Below are 27,714 nucleotides of genomic sequence, written 5' to 3'. Positions count from 1 at the left end.
GGAAGACGTGGGACAAAGTGATGAGAAAGGATCTACAGATGTTGGGACTCACAGAGTAGAAGACAGAGGACTGAGACTCTTGGTGGTTTACTGTGCTTGAAAAGACATGTCAAGCTAAGTAAAAGCATGGTTGTCATTGCATGATTGTCCCCTGCATCCCTCTCTAGCTGAGCATTCCTAATCTTGCAGGCTTATAAGTGCTGGTGCCATGTAAAAAGCACCCATACTTATGCCATGTAAATACATCCATGCCAATGCTGCGTAATAGCACCCAGCACACTCTGTAAAATGATTGACATTAGAGAGGGCATCCAGCTGTAGAAACAATGCCAAAACAGACATTGAGCCAGTACACTCTGTTCAAAGAGTAGCAAATACATTCTGTAAAGTGGTTGTTGTTAGGAAGGGCATCCAGCTGTAGAGACAAATGCCAAAACAGATGACTCTGCAGTCTGTTGCAACTTTCCAGTTTTCCTGCTCCTATCAAACCATCCTACCCATGCTGACATGGGAAAATGAAAAACAGACATTAAATGGTGATGATAATGATATATATATATATATAAAGTGTACAGAGTGCTTGCCATGAGAAATGGAAGTGGAAAATCCCAGCATTTCAGACTGAGTCCAGTTTCAAGGAAAAGTTGAGAGGGATGAGACTAATTTCACTATTTAATTTCACTCCTGTCAACTTTTCTTAGAAAAAGGAATTAGTTTGAAACTTTGGATTTTCCACTCCCTACAGCAAATTCACTACACTCATTTTGGTGATTTTTACTAATTAAATACTAAACAATACAGGTCTTACTGACGTAGGCTAACGCCAGTCTCCTCGGATCCTGTTTTTTTTCTCTCTTGTGTGTGTGTGTGTGTGTGTGTGTGTGGTGTGTGTGTGTGTGTGTGTGTGTGTGTGTGTTTGTGTGTGTGTGTGTGTGTGTGCGTGCGTGTGTGTGTGTGTGTTGTGGTGTGTATGTATGTGTACAATGTATATCAGTAAAAAAAAGATGTACACATTGATAAGAAAATTGATAAACCAAGGTGTTCAACAAAGATAGCTTGATACCTTTATTCAACCTGAATTGTCATTCCCACCACTGAAAAGGCAATGAATGTTACTGCTCTGTTGCAAATAGTTAACTAATGCTGGTATTGTTCACCAAATGTCAGATATAAAATAGAAAATAATGAAAATTTATGTGGCCTGTCCTCAACATTAGGAAACACACTAATGAAAGGGGAGAGAAAGATATATTATCATAAAGCAATAATTTCATACAGAGTTGTTCTCTTTTCCTTGCATCAGTCATTGAACTGTGGCCATGCAGGAGCATTTTAAAGTCTGATACTTATCTCCTTGATCTCTGCCCATTGAACCACTAAGTTACAGGACATAAACTAACACACATATATATACCTCCATATACACACACACACGCACACACACACACACACACACACACGCACACACACACAAACAAACACATATATATATGCATCATATATACATACATACAAACACACATACATTGTCATCATCACTGTCATCGTCGCAATCATCATCGTCGCCACCGCTGTCACTGCCGCTGACATTGTCATCATCATTCAACATCTGTTTTCCATTCATATATTTACATATACACAAAAAACTTCCACATAGTTTTTATCTGTCAATTTCACTCACAAGGCATTGGGGAGCCTGAGGCTATTGCAGATGACACTTGTTCAAGGTGCTACACAGTGGGAGAGAACCAGAAACCATAAGGTTTGTAAAGTGAACTTCTCAACCACACCAACATGCCTGTTTGGGAAGAGTATTTTTATTCTCCCGCATCAAGTTTCATTTGATCAATTATTCACATAGCACACTCCTCTTAACCAACATGATACTGAATAATAAGTTTATGAATACATACCAGGGTAATCTTCAGAAACATTGAATATAAAGCTTTTCTCTTCATTATTTTCAATCAACTTAAAGCTGAGGGAGTTTCCATCAACTTGAAAGTCTGCAAGAAACAGAATTAATACGTTAGTTATATATTTAGTGATATATATGTGTGTGCATGTGTGTGTGTATATATATATATATATATATATATATATATATATAAATGTATATGTATACACATATATATATACATATACACATATATATATATACATATACACACACATATATATATATATACATACATACATACATACATACATATATATATACATGTATGTGTGTGTGTATATATATATATATATATATATACATATATATATTTCACAACATAAAGAAGACATGACACAATATAGGTAAAGAAATTTGAAAAATTTGAAAAAAAATACGAAACCGGTTATTTCTCCAAAAACTATGTTACTATACGCAAAATTTTATAACATTTTTTCTAACATAACGATTTAAATATATTCTTTAACCATATAACACAAGTCTTCTGTAGTTTTTTCACTCTATTTTGTCTTTTATACACACACACACACATATATATATATACTTTATTTATATACACAGACACACACACACACACATGCATATATATACATACATGTATATTCATGTGTGTGTATGTAGGTATATGTATGTGCATACATGTGTGTGCATTTGTCTCTATGTGTGTTTGCACTGACACTGCTTATGGTAAAGTGATGTTATTTATATATTTCATAAACAAAATGCCCAGTAGTAAGAGCTGATGTCACAAAAGGAGCCATAGCCTCAAGAAGTCTTGTCAGACCCATACAAGCAAGGAAAGATGTGTGTCGATCAATGAATTAGGAATTCAGTTCTATTATCTATTCAACCATTCCATTTCACATACCAAATAAGGAAATTAGCAAAATATATAAAAATTACAGTTGGATGAGTCATTAATATGTCAGTCTACTAAAATTATTGCATTGCATCAATTATGTAGTTAAACAAAGACTATAATTTCCAATGAGAGAGTAGCCTGGGATTGAAAAAGTTTGCTTGTGGATCAAATTCTACTCACCAAGTGCTATAGAAACCCTCAGCTGAGGATATTCCTCACAGGGGACTTCTATGTACAACTGAAAGACTCGATGAAAGGAACAATGAAGAAATGGTGTAGGGAAAAGAATAAGGATATTATATATATTATATATTGTTTCATTGGGCTCAACATTAGTACCAATGTCTACAGCTATCTACAACATCATATAAAAGAGAAAACAAGAAAAGCACATCTAACAAAAAACTAACAGACCAGAAATGCAAGTACATTCAGAATTAGATTAGAAAGAACTCTGATCCACCAACATGAACATGGAGGGACGTAATTTCAATAAGCCAGACAAGACATAAACTACATGTGAAGATGAACAAACAAAAGCCATCATTGCTAACTCCCTTGATGTACAACACCCAGCAGACAGAGTCCAGGAAGAAGACAAACATTAGAAAGTAGCACAGATGACAGCAAGTATCCAACAGAAGTGAGAAATCTAGAAGGAAATGTCCATTGAAGAACAGTGAGTAGTCCCAAAGATCAAGGAAGACCACCACTCCAAAGAATGATAAACTTAACAGAAATCAGCCAACACAAGTATAGTCACTTTAGCCATTGCAAACAGAAGTAAAAATACCAAGACAACAACAGAACTAAAAACGAAAACAACCACTGCTGAGACCAAAGTCTCACAAACAAGGATTTATCACAAATGCATCATCAAGGATAGGACAGACTTACAATACAGGATAAATGAACGATACAAAGAAACCTTTAATTACAGTGTTTGTAGACTTGTGAAATTGGTAGACACTGAACACATCTTCAGGCATAACAAAGAAGTTGTACAATTAGTAGTCGAACATGGTCACTGACAAAAGCGATATCACCATCTTCTAGAACATGCTCATTCACACTAATAGAAAGATAGAAGCCAACAAATCCACCATCGTTAACAAAGACAAGAAGGATAAGAGACACATACTTATCAGCATAACAATAGTATCCAAAAGAAACATCTTAACGAATTCCACAAAGAAGCTAGCCAAGTGCAAAAAAAGCTGATGGCTGAAATCAACAGGATGAGGACTAAAATGATATTGGTGATCATAGCTCAAGGGCTCATGCAGATAGGAGCATATAGGTTTCCTAACTGCATCCCAAGTAACACCAAAAGCAACACAGTTCAGAAGAGCATTCTACTGGGATCAGTCCATATGTTACAGAGACTATGGTCAATCAAGAGACATTTTACATATAGAACCTCAGGCCATATTTTGGACATGATTACACAGGATGCAAAACAGGAAACATCATCATCGTTTTGATGCCCATTTTCCATGTTGGCATGAGTTGGATGGTTTGATATGAAGCTGACCAGACTCCAGCTGTCTGTTGTGGCATGGTTTCTATGGCTGGATACTCTTCCTAACACTAATCACTTAACAAAGAATACTGAGTGCTTTTTACGTTCTACCACATTTACTCAGCACCAGCATGGATGCTTTTTATGTGGCATTGGCACCTGAAAGGACAAACCTATATGTATGGAAGACAGCGATTCTACTTAGCATGATGCATCTTATCAAGTACAGCAAATCACCACATCTCCTGGTCCTTGACATTTCCTCAGTGAGGCCCAGCATCCAAAAATCCTTTTTCACCACTTTGTCCTACATCTTCCTGAGTCTAGCCTTTCCACGGGTACCCTCCATAATTAGAGCTAGGCACTAATAATAATAGTAACAACAACAACAACAAAAATAATAAAGATAATGATGATGATAATGATAATAACAATAACAACAACAACAATTATTTTGACTTTTGGCACAAGGCCAGTAATTTCAAGGTTTAGTTGATTACATCGACCCCAGTTCTTGATTGATACTTTATTTTATCAACCTGAAATGATGAAAGGCAAAGTTGACCTCATAAGGATTTGAACTCAGAACATAAAAATCCAGAAGAAATATGACTGAGCATTTTGTCCAATGCATTGAAATTTCTGCTGGCTTGCCATTTAATAACAATAATTGTTTCTGTATTTTCCACAAGGGTGACAGATAAGGTGACACTACAAGGAGATAATAATAACATCTCTCTAAATTATAAAGCTGATTGGGAAAAAACCAATGTTTACAATTCTTGTCTGCGAATGGAGGTATTTGAGTTAATGGATTAACAAATATTGCTTTTAAGGCAGGTAATAATTAAGTGAATTATAACAGTAGCATGCACTACAAGTGCTAATTATCTAAGATCTCTCTTTGGTTTGTAACACCAATATCATCACTGTCTCCCTCATTTCATTATTGTAAACTATAAAAAGAAATTTTTTCAAAAATACTAATTTAAAAATCTCACTATTTAGATTTTGATTCTGAAATATTAATCCTTTGCTTGGATTTATATATTGATCTGACATTTTGAAGTTTAAAAAAGAAAATATTGAAAAAAAGAATTTCTGCTAAAGATAGCAAATAATAATTTTAGATTTTGCAACAAGGCCAGCAATTTCAGAGGGTGAGTGGCTAAGTTGATTATATTGACCTCAGTGTTCAACAGGTACTTATTTTATTGACCCTGAAAGGATGAAAAGCAAAGATGACCTTGGCAGAATTTGAACTCAGAATGTGAAGATGGATGAAATGCAAAGCATTTTGTATGGCACACTAACAATTCTGCCAGCTTGCTATCTTATGGATAGCAAACAACGATATCAACTAGTTTGAATCTCCAAAAATACTGCCCAATAATACTGTCTTTCCCAATATAAAATATCTTTTTCATTTGCTTGTATTATATAAAAAAATACTCTTCTGCTTTCATTCTACCCTTCTGCTTTCATTCTACAAGCTAACATAAAACCTAGGGGAGAATTAACAATCTTATTGCCAGGAATATTATGACACAATAGAATTCAAATGTCTAGGCCATTGTGACATGACACTGCTAATAACAACATTAGTGATGACAACAACAACGACAACAACAGTGGCAGTAACTTCCACTTCAGAAGGCTTTAAAAAAAGCCCTAAGTATGCTATATAATTTGTTCACAGCTCCTAGCTTTCACATGGAATTAAGTGTTCAGAAAAATCAATGAGATTGGAAAATAAGCTTTAGTAAAGAATAAAGAAAGGAATAAAGAAATAGTAACAACAACAATAAAAGCATCAATAACATTAGCAGCAGCCATAAAATTATCAAGGCTATTGGTTGTTTTTATTTTCTTCAATTAGAGGCAGAAACTGATGGGAAAGTTTGATTTTTCAGCAGGTAAGTGTTAGAACTACCAGTTAAAAAGAAATGGTTGTTGTGGCTACAGAGATTATTATTGTCAAGAATAGAGGAAAAACAGAAAGAAAATTGTAAAAACTTGTAAAAGACTTTTCTAATAATGAAACCAATCATAGATTGATTAGCAGCTATTTCTAACCTTTCCCCCAGCTCAATCTCAGAACACACACTAAGTCAGGTTAATGAGATAAAGTTGGCCAGTGGCTATTAAAACTGTTTAAAGTGAATTGATTTATATTTTTGGATGTTAATTACCATTAAGGTTATGTAAATTAGCTTCATGGAATCAGATTATACCCTGCATGGAAAATCAACATTGAATAAAAATAAATAATGCAGGTGAGCAATATTTAGCACTTAGAGATTCAAGATTAGTGGTCAGTTTGCTTGTGTATGAAAGATGTCTGGATATGGTATCTCAAGGTTATTGCATTATTAGAGAGAGAGTGAGACAGACAGACAGACTGACAGACAGAGACAGAGGCAGCAGAGAGAGAACTAACTTTCTACACATTTGATATAGTAAAGAAGTGCTTTCTTTTTGGAGGATGAATCTTTTGGGATTTTGAAAATAAATATCTTTGGAGATAGCCAATTATTTAAATGAGATTCTGTCAGTAAATCAACAGCAAAAGACCTGAAGGTTATAATTTATTAATACTCTAACAAAATCTTGTTTTTAAGAGATAAAAATCTGAAAAAAAAGCTGTGAGCAGTAAAAATTGGAAAAAAATTCTTGGTAATTTTCTGAAATGTAAATTTTTTTTTTATGTTCTGTAGAAAAAGCCATTATGAAAATCATACTCTGAAGACAGGCAAATAAATAAAAATGCATAGATTTATCTGATTGCTTGGCAATTATTGATCCATCTTTCTGTCTGTTCATCATTTCAATCAGCATTCCTTATATCACCCTAAGTGTCTCTTTTTCCAATACTGTATGTTTTGTTACAGTATATGGGCATTTATTAGAAAATCAAAGTGCCATTTCTAAACTGAGCAATAACTTAATGAGTCAATCATATTTTGTAAGATTATTGAAACTTGGCACATGGTATGTCTGTCTAAATTTCATTACTTTTAGAGAGTGACAAGGGTGGCTGTGTGGTAAGTAGCTTGCTATAGGCACGGCTCAGTGGTTAGAGCGTCGAGCTTACGATCGTGAGGTTGTGAGCTCGAATCCCGGACCGGGCTGCGTGTTGTGTTCTCGAGCAAGGCACTTTATTTCACGTTGCTCCAGTTCACTCAGCTGTAGAAATGAGTTGCGACGTCACAGGTGCCAAGCTGTATCAACCTTTGTCTTTCCCTTGGATAACACTGGTGGCGTGGAGAGGGGAGGCTGGTATGCATGGGCGCCTGCTAGCTTCCATAAACAACCTTGCCCGGACTTGTGTCTAGGAGGGTAACTTTCTAGGTGCAATCCCATGGTCATTCATGACCGAAGGGGGTCTTAGATAGGCACAGGAGTGACTATGTGGTAAGTAGCTTACTTACCAACCACAGGGTTCTGGGTTCAGTACCCTTGTGTGACACCTTGGGCAAGTGTCTTCTATAGCCTCGGGCCAACCAAGAACTTGTGAGTGGATTTGATAGATGGAAACTGAAAGAAGCCCATCGTATATATGTGTATATATATATACACTATTTCTACTATATATATATATATAGATTTATATATATATATAGTAGAAATATGTTACAAAAAGAAAATAGAAAATACACGTGGAAATGTAAGGAGAAAATAAGAAAAATCAACGAAAGTGCACATTGTAAATAAAAAAGAAAAGGCTTTTTATGAAAGGTAACGACAGATATATACATTTAGATGGAATGAGGTAGTAATAAAAGTCATAATATATATATATATATATATATATATATATATATATATATATATATATATATATATGCATGTGTGTGTATATGTTTGTGTGTATATATTTGTGTGTCTGTGTTTGTCCCCCCAACATCACTTGACAACCGATGGTGGTGTGTTTACATCCCCGTAACTTAGCAGTTCGGCAAAAGAGACCAATAGAATAAGTACTAGACTTCTAAGAATAAGTCCTGGGGTCAATTTGCTTGACTAAAGGCAGTGCTCCAGGATGGCTGCAGTCAAGTGACTGAAACAAGTAAAAGAGTATATATATATATAATATATATATATATATATATATATATATATATTATCATCATCATCATCATCGTTTAACGTCCGTTCTCCATGCTAGCATATATAGGGAGAATTCACGAAAAAAACAAAGGACGAAGACAGGCGGTGTAGAAAACAAACAGATGTATTAGTATAACACTCAGGGATTGAAAAAGTCTTTTACGTTTCGAGCCTACACTCTTCCACAGAAAGGAACACAGAAAAAAACAAGGAGAGAAAAAAAAAATGTGTGTAGTGGCTACCGATCTATCATGGCGACTGATATATATATATATCATCATCATCATCATCATCATCATCATCATCATCGTTTAACGTCCGTTATATATATATATATATATATATATATATGTATACATACATATACATACATACATACATACATACATACATACATACATACATACGTACATACATACATACATACATACATACATACATACATACACACACACACATATATATATATATATATACATATTATGTGGGGGGGGAGGGTGTTTGCATATGTATACATTTATATATATGAATGAGGTCTGGAGAGCCAGCAGCTGCACCAGGCTCCAATCACATCTGGCAATGTTTCTACAGCTGGATGCCCTTCCTAACGGAGTGGTTGGCACTGGCTCCCCAGACCTCAGTCAAACCATCCAACCCATGCCAGCATGGAAAACAACTTTAAACTATGATGATGATGATGAATATATAACTGTATATATATATACACACAGAAACAAACACATATCTTTATATATATATATGTATGTATGTATATGTGTGTGTATATATATGTGCGTGTGTGTGTATACTTATATACATATGTGTGTGTATATGTATGTATATATGATATATATATATATACACACAAACACACACATATATATATACACATACATATATATATATATACACATACATACATATATATGTATATATATATATATATACTTTATTTATGTCCTTACTCCAGTATATATATATATATATTATATATATATGTATGAATATTTATGTATATATATATATATATGTGTGTGTGTATTAGTATATATGCATATATGTATGCATGTTTGTATATCATTTCTATTTCTGTAAATACAGAGATTTACTTATAAATATCTGAAGGCAAGTAGATCAACAACATGGCATGCTAAGATAGCATTGATTTTCAACCGAAAGCCACATACATTTTTGCTTTGTAATAGTGATATTTGAATCAGTTTGTTGCTTATGCTCAATATCAATATCAATATATATATATATATATATATATATATATATATATATATATATATATATATGTATATAGGTGCAGGAGTGGGTGTGTAGTAAGTAGCTTGTTTACCAACCACATGGTTCCGGGTTCAGTCCCACTGCGTGGCACCTTGGGCAAGTGTCTGCTACTATAGCCTCAGGCCAACCAAAGCCTCGTGAGTGGATTTGGTAGACGGAAACTGAAAGAAGCCTGTGGTATATATATAAATGTGTGGGTGGGGTGTATGTTTGTGTGCCTGTGTTTGTCCCTCTACCATTGCTTGACACCCAAAGTGGGTGTGTTTATGTCCCTGTAACTTAGAAGTTCGGCAAAATAGACCGACTGAATAAGTACTAGGCTTACAAAGAATAAGTCCTGGGGTCAACTTGTTCAACTAAAAATGGTGCTCCAGCATGGCTGCAGTCAAATGACTGAAACAAATAAAAGAATACATAGTGACTTAATGGAAGACAAAGTGGTAGAGTAATATGGCTGGTTACAGAAGAAGATTAAGTACAGAAGGATTGTTGTACTATTCCTTGTTACTCATGTATTATGATACTATTAATAGGAGAGAGATGAGAAGGCGAGGCAGATCTACTGCCATCTCTAGTTATACAGTAAGCATAGTACAGTGAAACAGGTGAAAGGGTAAGTGTGGAGAGAGCAAGTGATACACTGATGAGTATTAGGGATATGAAGATGTCAAGGAGGCAGGTTGGGTATTGTAGATGAAGACTTAACAGGTATACAGAGAACTGGAAGGCCAAACTGTAAGTATATTTTACTTTCCATCCACCATCACTCTCATTTTAATTAAATATTTCAGAGATTTCTGATTTTTGCAAATTTGTATTTTACACATAGGAATTCACACGACTATGAACAAACAATTTTTTTTTTAATTTTTAGAAATTTAAGAAAAAATTTGTTTTTTTAAATTTTGAGAATTTCTCTTTTTAAATCACAGTTTAAAATATAGGCAGTCCGAATTTTTGGCTTAAATACCAGCAATAGATCACTAAATGTGTTTATGGGAGAAAGATATTCTTTTCTACTCTAGGCACAAGGCACAAAATTTTTAGAGAGAGTGTCAGTCGATTAGATCGACCCCAATATGCAACTGGTACTTAATTTATCAACCCTTAAAGAATGAAAGGCAAAATCAACCTCGGTGGAATTTGAACTCACAACATAAAGACAGATGAAATTCTGCTAAGCATTTTGCCTGGCGTGCTAACATTTCTGCCAGCTCATCGCCTTATGGGAGAAAGACACTGCAAAACATCAATACATCGGTCTGACAAACAAATGAGATGTGCTAAAAATAATGGTGAAATAACCCTTAAATTATGCACCAAAATGTTTTGGTTTTGGTTTTTGCATAATTGCATTAATTCCTCTGTGTATAATACAAATTCAAAAAAATTTTCTGAAAAATCCAACAAATGAAAAAGTTATGAGGGATTATGAGATCTTGTGGCTTAAAGCAGAATTCCACTAAATATTCATTTTGACACACCTGCGCAGTTGCTTCTCCAGCACTGCATGTGACCAGTTGTTATAGTTCTTGTCCTTTGTCTCTTTGTGTGTTGTGATGATAATAAAAGTTTGTTTGTTCAATCATTGTATGTCTTTTTTTTTTACCTCCTATTAACATGAATTAGATACAAAAAAACAATGCCTTAAAAATGAGGCACTGTTTTACAACTGGATGCCATTTTTGTTGCTAACCCTTGCATTATTTTCAAGTAAAGAATCTCTTACTTCACATGTCAGCAAGCATAAAGTGTGTGGAAGATTTGCAAGTATAAACAAGTACTCAGATACATACAAGTGCAAAAATAACTGTGTGCATTTGTGTATGTATGAGTATCTGTTCATATGTTCACACAAACACATGCACGTGCACATGTATGTGCACACACAGACACACGCACGCACACATGCACACACACACATGCACGCACACACACACATGCACACACACACACACACACACACACACACACACACACACCACACACACACACACACACTTCAAAGTGTATTGGGTACAGGATTGTCTTGTCTTCAGAACATATCAACCTGTATTATTTCTTACAATTGGCTTTAAAAAAATTAAAAACATTTATATCAGACAATACTTCATGCAAACTATACTACTCATATATATATGTATATATATACACACACACATAGGTGCAAGCCTATCTTTCACTTCAGAACCACATAGTTAGGTTTTCAGTCTCACTGCATAGATGATGTTAGCTAACGTGTTTTATACTCTAATCATAAGTCAAACAATACCTTGTGAGAACTGCTGAGACTTGTCAATAGTGTGGCTCGACAACCAAAAATCTTTGATATTGTACCACATAGGTAGATTTTCAAACTACTGCAATTAACCAAAGTTACACCACCACTAGTAGCTGCCATCCATCACGTAACTAAAACCTGATACACCTCACTAAGTTTTAGAGGTGACAATAAACACATCAAATCTGACAGTATGCATTACCGAAAAAGATTTCTTCAGGGCAATAGCTTGTCAATATTGCTCTTTGTTCTCTCATCGGGATCCCTATTGTACCTGATCATAAAACATAGCAGTTATAGGAATAAATCCAGTAACATCTCTCACCTATTTTTTGTTGAAGACTTGAAGCTATGTGAACCAAGTATTAACCATATTAAAAAGCAATGGGATCTCATAACCCAATTCTCTAAAGACATAGAAATGAAATGTGGTGAGACCAAATGTGCCCTCCTCCAAGACACTAAACATGAAGAACCTATAAAATATAACCTTTACTCTCTGGAAAAAGTTAGAACTATCTTGGGCAGGATGATGGGAATGTTAGCTATGATGAACCAATCAATAAGAAATGGATAAGGAATGAATTCCTCAGGAGTGTTTATATATGTATGTATGTATGTATGTATGTATGTATGTATGTATGTATGTATGTATGTATGTATGTATGTATGCATGCATGCATGTATGTATGCATGTACATACATACATACATATGTCGATGAATGGTCGAATGACCAAATCCAAGCTTCTCTGCTAGTTCCTCAACAGTTACAATGGGATTTGGTTCCACTAGGGTTTTGCAGGACATCCTTGTCAATCTCTACTGATCTTCCAGGAGGCAGCTTGTCTTCTAGGCTGTAGTTTCCAGCTCGGAATCTCTGGAACCACCATTGACACTGGCTTATGCTTATTATCTGATCCCCATATACTGCATTAATATTCCTTGCACTTTCCATTGCGTTGTTGCCTTTAGTGAACTCATAAAGCAAAATATGTGGTATATGCTCCTTTGTCACTTCTATTATAGCTTTGAAAAATAATGGTTAAAATTGAACTACACTCTTCAAGACTTGCACTAAGAATAAAGACAAGGTAAAATTACTATCTGTTTTTATAGCAAGTTGATGCAGGTAGTTTATCCTGTCCCCCTCTGACTTTTAGTTAATGCAATTGAAAAAGTCGCATTATTTATGAGATGATCCAATATATATGTATATGTACATACGTAGATATGTACGTAAGTACTACGTACATACATACATACACACATACGTATAAACGTACCTACATACATACATACATACATACATACATACATACATACATACATACATACATACATACATACATACATATATACATACATACATAAATACAATTGGAACCACTCCTCAGCAGTTAGGTAAAATGAAAGCATGCAGACTAAACTGCCTTATCCAGATACACAATAAAAAAAAATACCAATAACTGATGTGAACTTGTAAACCATGACCTGTCAGCTCATGTTAATATTCAATCATTCATTTCACTAATTTAGCTAATAATAAACTGTTAATACTATTACTGTTGTTAGGCAATCCCACTCAGCTCATGTTAATAACATCTGATTGGCAAGCGGTCTGTTTATGATATCTCAGTAAACTAGATAGAACAAGGTCTAATTGTATTTAAAACAAGATACGATGTAATACAATGGAACCTATTTTTCAATTATATGCACTGAAGCTTACTGTACCCTAAAGCTTTTGCAGGAAGAATTCAACAACTTGATGGTTTTTATAAAGGAATGAACTTAAGATTTATGGTAAAATTACAGAATTATCCATGGGTTGAGGTTAGAATAAGATTCAGCACTACTGGAATAAAGTTTGTATACTAAACTGTTACAGTAAGTGTGTGTGTGTGTGTGTGTGTGTGTGTGTGTATGAACTTGTGTTGGTGCGTGTGCATGTGTTTGAGCTTGTTTGTGTGTGTATGTCAGCATATGTGTGCATGTGTGTTACGGTTTAGCCTAGTGGTTCTCATGTAATCTTTTGTGATCGACTTGAGATCAAATATAAAATTATTGGTGCACTGATGTATGGAAAAATTAAAAGAGGATGATGATTTAAAGTTAAAAACTTAGTAAGAAAAAGGTAAACTACTGCTTACCTTGTTTTATTGATACTTGTCTATAAAAAAATTAAGAACATTTTCAAAGCTGGTCAAACATTTGCATGGATTTTTTGAATCCTTAAACCTTTAGCAGTTAAACCAGTCATATCAGGTGCAAATATTCAACCTGCTTTATATTAAAAACGAACAAGATCTGGCCTCTTATACCTACTCTACAATGTCATTCTAAAAATAAACAATCTCCTCATTGAAATGGTAATGCTATGAGATAATGCATGATTAGTTCAAAATAATGTGAACAAATAAACATATTTGACAGAGGAATGTGTATATTGAGGGTCAAATTATATTTTTGAAAAAATACGTTGTACACTGAAAAATCCTTTGCACCATTTGAGAACTACATGGGTTGGTTGAATGAGGAAGGATAGTACCCATGGTTTTTGCAGGACAAATGAAACTAGCAACAGAAAGAAAAGAAGAAACTAAAACATATGGGATTATGCCAACTATTCCTTCTGTTTTTGATGCAGCCCTCATAGAAATTGGTAGTTGAAAGTGGGGCAGCTAATAAATAAGAGAGTCCCATGAACTGTTACTCTTGAGACCTGGCTCCCATTATAACTGTTGTAGGCCTCCTTTGGAGAACTAATTCAAATCGTACTCATTTGCAACTATGTTGAAATATATTATGGAAGATGCAATAAGAAGCAGCATGTATGAGTTAAACTTTGACTGGAAACCTGCACTGAATGCTTACCATAAAATGGCTTTCACTAAAGCCACTAAAAAGCCAGATGGTGGCATTAAAACAGCCAAAGATTAGGGTTGACCCAAGGTTAAACATCAATAACAATAATCTAAAAAACTGTGGTTACTTGAAAGTGCCTAAATATTATATTTTCAAAAGGAGAAAAGCAATATAAAGTCTCTCAAAAATACTTTCAAAATATTCTCCACTGCTTTGTAACAGAGAAAGTTGAAATCCTGGGCTAATAATATCTATCTTTAGGACCTAAAATCATATTTCAACTATTATTGTGTACTTTTGGACAAAATACAAAGATCTGTTAGCCAGAGAAAACCTGGCTTGAAAAGAAAATTACTGATTCTAGCAATATGCCAATGAGAGGGTATTTGATCTATTAGAAATAGCAGTCAAATCTCTCTCAAATTACACCGCCAGAGTTTTAAAGGAAGATTTAAAGGAAGCTCACATTAGATGATACAGTTCTAGATATCCTGGAACACTTTTAGCTATGTCTAGTCAAGGTGTGACCCAGGGATACACAACAACATATACAAATGTCAAAAGCTAATAGTGCCCAATATAAGTTAGGTATTTAAGATTTTTAAATGTTTTTCCTATTTATGGACAATATTTCACCCTTAGAATTAATGAGGTATAACCCCAAATTTATCATTTTTTTTTAATATGGCTTGATAACCAGAATCAGTTTTTCTTTCTGTTACAAAGTCTAATTCTTTAAACCATATTCTGTTTTTTTTTTTAAGATCAACTTGTAGTTTGGATCGAGATTAGCATTAACCAAATACTTATACCAAGAATTTATAATAGAAAACCTGGCTCTTGAAGCTATAAATCCTGTAACCAAAAGAGTCTGGATAAAGTAGTGAAAGATATTAAAGCAAAGAAAATTACCCTTCGAAAAGCCATGTTGTTTATAAAATTCTAGTTGGAACTCTGAGCCATAGATTGAACAATAAGCATAGCAGGCAACCTGGTCACCCTTCAGTATTCAGTGAAAAAGAAGAAGCAGCATTTGTTGCTTACATTACAGTTGTTGCAGAATGGGGGTTTCCATTTGATGCTATGGATTTGAGAGTGCTTGTCCATAAGTAAAAAAACATTACTGTTCAAAGTAACCCCTAATTTGGGGTTACTTTGAGCAGCAACAATTATATAGAAAAAGTAATCAAATATTGACTGCAACTTATTTTTATTTCATGTATCAGTTTAGATATTTAGTCCCCCTAACATAGTCAAATTTAGTTAAGATTGAAAAAAAGGTTATGAAATTATTGCAATAAGAAGTCTAAAACTGTTCAAAGTAACCCCCCGTTTCATGATATACAATAGTAGTGGTGGTGGACAATAGGGATTAAATATAATTTAGAAGCTATGTGTCAGTTAAAAAAAGGCATACAAGTATACAAAGACTACCAGACTATTATTTACATCTAAATAAAGTTTGTAAGCATCAATAAGTTTGTTGCTATGGTTGGATAGAGGTGGTGGTATTTGTATAAATTTGAATGAATTTGCTTCTGAGAAAGGACTCAAGCTGAATCATTAGAATTTGCATCTCCATTACAGCGTAGAAACTTATTATATTTGTGAACTTTATTTTCTAATTTTTGCAGATCCAGACCATTACTAGTTTATGGTTTTTATTTGTGTCTACTTGTTGACGTAGGAATTTACAACAACAACAAAAAAATTCTTTCTGTCTAATTTTTTGTCTTGTATGTGTGTGTTTTGTGTTGTTTGCGTGTGTGTCTGTGTGTGTTATTTTCCACCTCCTCTAGCTTAATATAATGTAGTGATAAAGACTCTCAACAACAAAACCTTTACTCCTATTATGCCAAATGACAATACAGCTTGTAAAATAACAATTATAGTTGAACAGAGATGTCTGGACACATGATATGAAAAATCAACAATATAAACAACTATGAAATGATGCTACAGCTTTTAGTGATGATGATGATGATGATGATGATGACGACGACGACGACGATGATGATGATGATGATATCAAAAATGGTGACGATGATGAAGGTAGTGGTTTAGTGACTGTTATGGTATGAGAAGGAGGAAGAGAGAGGAGAAACATGAAGAGGTGATCAAAAGCCCATTACTTTTCCATAAACATGTTATCCAACAAAACTACCTAAATAACATCAAATGAGCATAACTGTTATCAGCTTCATAAAGGTTCTCTGCACTCAAACTATACATTTTTGGGGTGAGTTGGGGTTTCATAGTATAGTTAGAAGAAGCAAGGCACTTCTATGTCCTTATGCAGGGGCTCTGAAATAGATTGGAAAAAGAGAATTTATAGTGGCATTCCAAATATCAGCTGTCCTCAAACTGGAGACTTTGTTCAAATGCTTGTAATAGAGTCAGGTTACACCAAAGGTAGCCATGGGCCAGGTGATGGTGACAAATGCAAGCTCTACCCCAAATATTAGTACAAGATTAGCCCGCACCATCACCATCAGCAACAGCTCTTTATTAATTGTTTTCAGTTTGGACACAAGGTCACTAATTCTGAGAGGGAAGGGTTAACTGATTGCATTTGCATCAGTATTTGACTTATACTTTACTTTATTGACCCCCTGAAAGATGAAAGACAATTTAACCCCAGCAAGATTTGAACGCAGAACATATAGAACTAGAACAAACACTAAGTCATCTTAGTTGTTTTAAAGACTTTACCAAGGGCAAAGTAGACTATGTATCCTGTGTTGGATGAGTTCAAAAAGCTTAAAATCATCTTAATTTTATCAGTCTCTTAACTGTGAAATTAGATTTCATGGTTATTCCAATAATGATGTTTAATGGCTACCAAAAAAATAAGATTGGTGTTTTCTGCAAGTCATGTTGCCACAATAAACTTGACATATCATCATCATCGTTTAACATCTGTTTTTCCATGTTGGCATTGGTTGAATGGTTTGACTGGAGCTGATAAGGCCAGGGGCCATATCAGGCTCCAGTGCCTGGTTTCTCTGGCTGGATGTCCTTCCTAATGCCAACTACTACACAGAGTGTAGTGGGTGCTTTTTATGTGGCACTGGCATCAGTGCTTTCAGCAAGACACCAGCACAAGGGGCTTTTAAGATGACACCAAGTGCTTTTAACATGGCACCAGCACGAGGTACTTTTAACATGGCACCAGTACAAAAAATAGTTTCAAACATGACATTCATCAACAAAAGATAGACTGGTGTATAAAAGGTAATGAAATTTTGAGTGGATATATATCTGATTTCTGCAGTAAAAGGATTAAACATGGTAGTTTTTAATCTTCGTAGTACCCCCTGCTCTGTGTGAAACACCAGATTAAGTCTACCAACAAGAACAGACACAGCTTTATGATGTCCTTCAATGCAGTATCTACCCAACTTCACTCACAAGGCTTGTATGGGCTCTAAGTTATGGCAGAAGACACTTACCCAAAATAATGAGTAGTGGAATTAGACTTTGTATCATGTAATTGACTGGGATCCAGAACCAGACATCCTTTATAATATTTGCTATACAGACATCACCAGACAACAATTACAATTAGTAACTGAGTATCAGTTACAGTAAGAGTAACTGAATGCATTGCTGAGTGAGATAAAGAAGACTGACTGAAGTCAAAGTGTGATGGGAGGAGGAGAAGAAAAAGAAGAAGAAGTGGAGGATGATGTTGATGATGAAAATAATAATAATAATAATAATAATAATAATAATAATAATAATAATAATAATAATAATAATTCTAGTATGTACAGACTGGACCATCAAAACAAATAAACTAGATATTGTTGTGAAAGACCAAAACAATAAAGTCTGTCCAGTATTTACACTGGACAATATGTCAGCATTATAAAATCAAAACTGCTGATAAATGGTATAAACACCATCCTGAAGCTGTGACTGAGGGAGAAAATGTGTCGATTCTCTGGGACTTCCCCGTACATACTGACAAATCTATAAGAGTTAATTAACCGGATATTATAATAAGAGATCAGACAAAAAAGATGTGTTTATTAATTGACATGAGTATTCCTTGCGATCACAATATAGCGGCGAAAGAATTTGACAAGACCAGTAAATATAAAGACTTGCTAATAGAAATTGAAAAAATGTGGCATCTCAAGGCGACTACAGTACCAGTGATTGTAGAGTCTCTAGGAATGATAAAAAAAAGGGTACTGAAAAGTAATTTGAAAATGATACCAGGCTTACCATCCTTACAGGAAGTGCAAAAAATCGTGTTAACTGGAACGACTCATGTACTGAGAAGAGCATAATTGTTGTGAAAACTACATCCATTCATGAATTTATTTATTTATTAATTTTTTTTTTAATACATATTTTACCTGTGAATTTGCATGTGTAATAATCTGGGAATGCTTCTCTGCCCTAGGTGTACGGAAAACACTTGGCAAGAAATGGAGAAGAAAATTTGAAGAAAGAAAGAAAAAAAGTAATAATAATACTAAGAAGAAGAAGAAGAAGAAGAAGAAGAAGAAGAAGAAGAGGAGGAGGAGGAGGAGGGGTGGCTGAGGAGGAGGATGCAACCCTCACTACTTTGTCATGGTGTTGGTAGTGGCTTGTTTTTGAAACAATGGATAGAATACTAGAATTGTGGTGCAAAATTCCTGCAAATTCTAGCATTCCTACCAGCAACTTTTTGAGGAACAACATAAAAAAGAAAACAACAAAAAAAAAACCCCCACAGAAGTCTCTACTAAATGATATTTTATGTAAGACATTGAAGAATGTTTTACTGAATGACTGACTGACTATGAAAGAACACTCAATGACTAAAGACAAATTAAGAAATGCCAGATCAAAATACCAAAGCAAATCAAAATATTATATGAAAGTGTAACAGATATACATACCAGCCATGAAACATTATTCCAGCTACTGTTGAAGTAAGATCCAGTTTCATTTTGGAGTTTATTATCATAATTAGTTTTATTTTCTCATATTTTTTCTAAAGATTTATGTAATTGGTCATGTCTCAGAAGCAAATATTAAGTTTGGATTTCATGAAGAGAAAAATAGTTTTTTATGCATAATTATATATTTATATTTCTTATTTATTTTATTTTATTTTTTTTTTATGTGCATGACAAGCTTATTTAAAAAGGAAAATAGTCGAAGCAATGGGCAGTTATGAGCAATTGTAATCAGAGTGTAGTAGATTTTTCCTTGTTGAATCCTCAATATTGTCCGAGATGAGATATATATTATACTGTCATAGTTTATCCAGAATTACATTTTGGTGAATAGAAAAACACAGAAGCAGCAAGATCTAAATAAAAACCAATGAACTGCTGTGAATTAAATATTGAAACAATCCATGAAGCTATGGCCAGCCATATACAATGAGTTATCTAAAAATCAGTTTCAAATTAATTCCATCAACTAACTAATAGTAAAATATAGCAACAGATGAAATTTTTGTTGTGTGTAACAATCTGTTGCTTTTCTTTTTCATAGTGCATCTATCAGCTATCACCAACTGTGAGCTAGCTACTAAGAACACACATATAGCTGAGACAGCTTGCTTCTCATCTCACATATTTCTCAACAAGATAAAATCAATTATTTCCACAGTTAATATTTTGTAAGTGGATGAAAAAGTTTGCATTATTCCAGCATATTTTACCTGCTAGTAAATTATTCATTACAGCATTGCTAGCCATGAAAAGTTTCCAGTAAAAGAGAAATGTCAAAGTCTGTTGCCAGTCCTGCCATGCGCACTTAGGCTTAACCAAAACTTTGAGTTTTAATTTCTCAAGATAACAAAGTAATTGACAAATTAGTTCTTGAAAGCAATAACTCAATAGTCTGGTGACATAGGAAAGAAAAATTACCGACAGCTATCAGATGACACTTATTTTTATTTATTTTTGTGTGCAACATGATTACACACAAAGTCAGAGATTTTGTTTTTCAAAAATGTTTAGCTGTTTAGTGTGAAGGACTGGCTTTGTTCTATAGAAATTTTATTGAATATCAAATGCCAAACAATAAATATGAAGTGGGGATAGGAACTGTAAAAGCATATTTATTGCTGGTTTATCAATACTATTTTTTTTATGAAAAGTTATTAAATATTTAAACTTTTTACTAAAAATGGAAAGTAGAATATTGCTGCTGATAACGATGATGATGATGAGGAGGAGGAGGAGGAGGGAGGGGGAAGAGGAGGAGCGGGGGGGATAGTTATGTTGCTAGTCAATCATTAACTAGGATTTGAAAGTTGTCTAATGGAGAGTTAATAATTAAATTTTTTCATCTTTTAGTCAGGAGGAAAGGCAATGCTAATGCTACTTTACAGGACCTCTGAGACTGGTGAGAAGAGAGGGAGGAAAGGTATTTATCACCATGACCTGAATGCTTGCAAAAGAGCTGAGTCTGCTAGAAGCATCCAAAGACCAGAAAGCCACCACTCATGATAGGATTTGAACTCAGAGTTACAGCAATATCACATATCTAATCCGACAGAAACCTTGTGATATTTGCTAATCTGTCACCCTAGAACAGTACATTTTCTTTATCAACCTGAAAAGATGAATAACAAAGTTGACCTTAGAAGGATTTGAACCCAGGATACAGGGGCTCTGAACAAATAATGTGAAGCATTCCATCCCATGTACCATTGGTTAAGTGACTTTCTTCTTTAAACGAGACTTAGAATGCCAGATATTAGAATGGTTCTTCATTTTAGACTGTCCTTTGATTTTGTAAATAACTAATAATTATTCCATAATTAAGTATATAAGGTTTTTGAAAAGAAAATCAAGTCTCTTCATTACAAATTTAACAGAGCTAAGAATTTGAAACTTCAAGAAAGAGCATGTGCAATAACATACAGAGGGCATGATCTTTAAAACTGAGACTTATCAATGAGAAAGAGAATGTAGCTATTATGAAAATATTGGGTTGTCCGGAAAGTTTGTGCTTATCTTTTGACTTATTTTAAAACATGGTTGAGTCCATAAAATGGGATTTGACTACACCTCCATTTAGAGCACAGTTTAAGCTATCTTTTTGTGGAAGAAGGTTTATGTTCTTATAACCTGTGTTAATTCTGTAACCCTTTAAAATGGAAGATAAGAAAGTTCATTTTCAGCACTTGATGCTTTTCTTTTTCCATAAAGGGAAAAATGCTTCACAAGCAACCAAAGAAATATGCGCAGTTTACGGTGATGTTTCTTTATCCAAAAGAACTGTACGGAAGTGGTTTGCAAGGTTCCGAGCTGGAGATTGTAGCCTTATAGATATAGAGCAATCAGGCAGACCATCCACTACAGATCAAATCAAGCCATTAATTGAGATTAACCCATATTGCACAACCTGAGAATTGGCAGAAAGCCTCAAGCTATCAAAATCTGTCATTCATGAGCACCTGGTAAAGCTTGGGTACACAAATCGCTACGATGTTTGGGTACCACATGAGTTGAGTGAGAAGAACCTTTTGGATCGCATTTCCATCTGTGATTCTCTTTACAAACGGAATGAAAACGCGCCTTTTTTAAAGCAAATCGTGACAGAAATGATTAGAAATGGATTATCTACCAAAATGTTCAGAGAAAGAGATCCTGGAGTAAGCAACATGAGCCACCCTTAGCCACCCCAAAAGTGGGTCTTCACCCCAAAAAGTCTTGCTTTGTGTCTGGTGGGACTGGAAAGGAAATCTGTACTATGAGCTTCACCCAAGTAACCAGACAATTAATTCTGAGAAATACTGCACACAATTGGACAAGTTAAAAGCAGCAATTCAAGAGAAATGTCCAGAATTGGTCAACAGGAAGAGTGTTGTTTTCCAACATGATAATGCAAGACTGCACGTTTCTTTGAGAACCAGACAAAAATTGCTGCACCTCGGCTGGGATGTGTTACCCCACCCTCCATATTCACCAGATATTGCTCCTTCGGATTTCCACTTATTCAGGTCTCTGCAAAATAATCTTAATGGTAAAAATTTCAATTCCTTGGATGACGTAAAAAGATACCTTGATGAATTCTTTGCCGTGAAACCACCTCAATTCTGGGAAGAGGGTATTTTCAAGTTAAAGGAAAGATGGAGACACATTGTGCAACAAAATGGTTCATATTTGGTTGATTAAAAATGTAATGGCAAGTATTTATTGACCTTTTTCTTTCCTTTAAAAATCAGCATGAACTTTCCAGACAACCCAATAAATCTGGTGACAGGTCAAAAGTTGGAGAATTCAGCAGTGTAGTGGGACAGAATAGCTAACCCCATTGATGTATGCAGGAATATATTGTAGAGTGAAGAAACCTTAAATAGTAATTAATCTTTTTTATACTAACCTGTCTATGACTACTTCTGTCACTGAGATATGCACTTCTTGTTTTAAAGTGAACTAATTTCAAACATTAGCTTTATTATGGCTTATTTTACTAAATTCTTCATTATTTCAGAATGAATAGAAACAGAAATATGGTAACAAAATAATTAATTCTTGAAGAGTGTATTGGAAGAAAATCAGGTCAGGATGTTTGCATGTCACACTTTGTCAAAGTCTTTGAAAGTGCCAAGGATAATGAATGGTCTTGGTTTCATCATAATTTTATAGTGTTGATGATCATTTTAAAGTCAATTAGCTAGTTTTAAGTAGTAAGCCCCAAGAGGATTTAGTTTCTCAAGAATTTACTACTGCATTATGATGGTTGCCACATTTATAATGTATAACAATGGCTTAGCTATGAAACAACATTCTGTATTTCACCACATCTTGTTGATACTGATAAAGTTGCTTATTCTGTATGAAATTGTTATTGAGTAAATAAATAATGGATAGGTGTTCAGCAAATCAATAATGATTTCCCTTGTATCAACTCATTCTATTAAGAAATTAAAGTTTAGTAGCTTTCTAACACAAGTAAAAGGGACTGTCTAAGAAAGATCAAAAAGAAGGAGTTTCCCAAGAGGTTACTATCTTGATCAGAATTCATATTAACTTTGTTGGAGACCTGTAAATTATTATAGAAGTTGCAGTGATGTTTTTTTTTTTTTTTAACTTTGAGAATTGGAAGAAAACTCCATCAGAAGATAGAATAGTGTATATAAGGGTGGTGAGTGTAGATCAAAAACTTTAATTTCACTTCATTTATCATCTTGATAAAAAAACATATATGTGAATGTGAAACTAAGTGACATACTAGGTTGTTACCACCACCATTATTGATAGAGAGAGTGAGGGTTAACAATGAATTGCATGAGCAACTTAGTATGCTGGTTGGTGTACACAAAGGCTCATTATTCAACCCCCTTGTGTTTGTTATAGTTCTCCAGACTATAAGAAAGGGGTTTAAGACTGGTTGTCCATGGGAACTCCTATGTGCCAATGACCTATATCACATAGCTAGTTGGGTCAAAGAGTTGAAGAAGAAATTATAAACTTGGAAGCAAAACTTAAGTGGGTGAAATTAAACCTCATGTAAACTAAAGTATCTTTTAGCAAGAAAGGTAACAAGACTCTATCATCTTCAGGAAAATGGCCATGCTCAATGTGCAGAAAAACAGTTTGTAGGAATTCCATACAGTGTATTTTTTGTAAACTATGGACACACAAGAAGTGTAGTGTCTATTCACAGGCAGGGTTATAAGTACAATAGACAGCATATGTGACAGATGCACAATAGTAGTCAGTAGTAAGTGTGTATGTGAAATAAATTCCTTAAAATAATTGGAAAGCTATCTAGAAGTAGTTGATGGCATTTGTTACTCAGATGATCTAATTAGGGGTAGAGATGGTTGTATTAAAAACATAGCAGCCAAAGTAAGAATGGGTTTGAGAAAGTTCAGGATCTATTAATTCTGCTGGCAACAAAGACCTTCTCTCTCAGAGTAAATGGCACATTATACAATGTTTGCATATGAAGCATGAGCACATTAACAACATCTCTAGTGCTGCTAAGATGATGTAATATATTCTCAACACTCTGGAGAGTAGATGGTAGTAGGAAATGCATTTAGTCAAAAGAAACATGTTACAAATGGAACATACAAAGAGGAAAGTGACTTCAAATAAGAACTGGCTTGGCTTAGAATAACCTTTCCAACCCATGCCAGTATGAAAAAAAAGAACATAAAAATGATGATGACGATGATGACTAATATGATGCTAAGACAACCATTATGGTGTTATGACCATCACTATGGTCTTGTGACCACCACAATGATGCTATAATCCTCAGTCACGAGTGGATGCCCATCATGTATGTATGTATGTAGGTGACTATAAGCATGTGCATGCTTGTGCCTCCTAGCCTTGACATCACATGTTAGCTGTAAATGAGTTTTACTGTCATGCAAACAGTCCTTCATTTCTAATAGTCTGTAAAAACATGTCTGGCCATACTCTGATAGCTATGTCTTTTATCATTTATCTTTCACTCGTTTCAGTCATTAGGGTATGGCCATGCTGGAGCACCACCTTGAAGAATTTTTAGTTGATTGAATCGATCCAATATTTATTTTTCTTTGTTAAGCCTGGTACTTATTCTATTGGTCTCTTTTGCAGAACCGCTAAGTTATGGGGAGGTAAACACACCAATACCAGTTGTCAAGTGGTGGTGGGGAACAAATACAGACACACAAACATATATTTATATATATATATATATATATATATATATATATATATATATAAATATATCAGGTCATTAAGAATGAAATGTCTGATTTTCTTATGCACCAAGTTTGACAGTCGTTAACCCTAATGTTTTATCCTGACAATTCTTTGTTTTACAACATTGAAGAGTTATATCATCACCTTTCAAAATGCAATTCATGGTGTCTGATTATATTATGAGTTTTCTCTTGTAAATCAGTGTTTGTGAACCTATAGATAGATAAAAATTCATGTTGTTTATGAATATGAGTTCTGTCGTGGAACCAATGCATCCCAGATACCTCAAAACATCAATGAGGTGTTTGGTGAAGGTGTGGAAAATGAAGCACACTGTACATCGATGGTTTGAGAAGTTCCAGTCTGGCGACTTTACTCTTGAGAGTCAGCCCTATGGTATACAGAGACCAAAGTGGATAATGATTAGCTGGAAACTGTAGTGGAAGCAGATATATCTCAAACTACATATGAGTTAGCAGCAAGGATTGGTGTTTTGATTCCAACTGTATTGGACAATCTGAAACAAATTGGCAAGGTAAAGAAGTTGGACAAGTGGGTACCACATGAACTGAACCAGCATCAAATGACAAGTCGTTTTGAAACTTGCTATTCTTTGCTGTGACAGCAAAGAAGCAAAGCATTTTTGCATCATATTGTTACATGTGATAAAAAATGAATTCTTTTGAACAATAGCAAGCATTCTGCATGGTGGATGGATACAGACGAAGTACTAAAACATAATTCAACAAAGAATATTCAACAAAAAGGCTAATGGTGTCTGTTTGGTGGTTCAGTGCCGGTGTCATCCACTACAGCTTCTTGAGACCTGGTAAGTCAATTACAGTAGATGTATACATCTACCAACTGGATGAAATGATGCATGAACTTGCGATTAAACAACTGTGATTGGTTAATAGACAGGCCAAATCTGTTGCAAGACAATGCTTGACCACATGTTGCACAAAGAATGCTACTCGAGTTACTGGAACTGAACTTGGAAGTACTCTGTCATCCACCATATTCACCAGACCTTGCACCAACTGACTATCACATTTTCCAGGCATTAGACAACTTTTCACAAGGAAAAAACTTCAAATCTGAAGAAGATGCAAAAACAGCCTTTCAAGATTTCATCGCCTCTTGCTCTCCAGAATTTTTCTTTGCCAGAATATGGTGAAATTGTGTTGATAATTTAGGTGCATACTTTGATTAACTGCATTGCTTTTTGTTCTAATAAAGTAAAATAAACTTTCAGTTCAAAATTGGACATTTCATTCTTAATGATCTGATATATATATATATATATATCAAAATAAGTAACAGGATTTCAAGTAGTAATGCATTATGACCGTTTCAAGCAGCTCCATTTAATTGAACAATGCAATCATTACATCAATTTAAAATGCTGTAATGATTGCATTGTTCAATTAAATGGAGCTGCTTGAAATGTTTGTACTGCATTATTACTTGAAATCCTGTTACTTATTTCGATTTTATTCATCTTACTTTGAACTGTGCAGGTAATACCAGACTGACTTTGTGCTTCAACTTTAGTACCTAATTCAACTGAATCTTAATTACTTATATATATACATATATGGCCTCCGTGCCAGTGGCATGTAAAAAGCACCATCCGTTTGTGGCCGTTGCCAGCCTCACCTGGCCCCCGTGCCGGTGGCACATAAAAAGCACCATCCGATCGTGGCCATTGCCAGCCTCGCCTGGCCCCCGTGCTGGTGGCATGTAAAAAGCACCATCCGTCCGTGGCCGTTTGCCAGCTCCGTCTGGCACCTGTGCGGGTGGCACGTAAAAAGCACCCACTACACTCACGAAGTGGTTGGCGTTAGGAAGGGTATCCAGCCGTAGAAACACTGCCAGATCAGACTGGGCCTGATGCAGTCTTCTGGCTTCACAGACCCCAGTTGAACCGTCCAACCCATGCTAGCATGGAAAGCGGATGCTAAATGATGATGATGATGATGATGATATATATGCGACAGGTTTCTTTCAGTTTCCATATACCATATCCACTCACAAGGTTTTAGTTGGTCCAAGGCTATAGCAGAAGACACTTGCCCACAGTGTCATGCAGTGGGGTTGAACCTAGAACCATGTGGTTGGGAAGCAAAAGCTATATATCTCATTTTTATCA

The 27,714-nt window shown here is 34.8% G+C and overlaps 1 protein-coding gene across 4 annotated transcripts in view; it reads right to left on the bottom strand.

Annotated features, from left to right (window-relative positions):
- LOC115209382 (protein mono-ADP-ribosyltransferase PARP6) overlaps positions 1 to 27,714 on the bottom strand; it is a 181,893-nt gene that overhangs the window by 85,098 nt on the left and 69,081 nt on the right. For 2 of the 4 annotated variants that reach the window (XM_029777765.2, XM_029777764.2), the window contains exon 2: positions 1,914 to 2,006. In XM_029777765.2, coding sequence (XP_029633625.1) covers positions 1,914 to 2,006 — 93 coding nt within the window. Of the gene's footprint in view, positions 1 to 1,913; positions 2,007 to 19,790; positions 20,532 to 27,714 lie in introns of those variants that run through there. The other 2 variants (XM_029777767.2, XM_029777766.2) reach the window with 2 other exon arrangements.

Source organism: Octopus sinensis, linkage group LG3 (genome assembly GCF_006345805.1).
Source record: "Octopus sinensis linkage group LG3, ASM634580v1, whole genome shotgun sequence".
Lineage (NCBI taxonomy): Eukaryota > Metazoa > Mollusca > Cephalopoda > Octopoda > Octopodidae > Octopus > Octopus sinensis.
The sequence above is the reverse complement of the archived record's forward strand: the minus strand, read 5'-3'. Positions and strand labels throughout refer to the sequence as shown.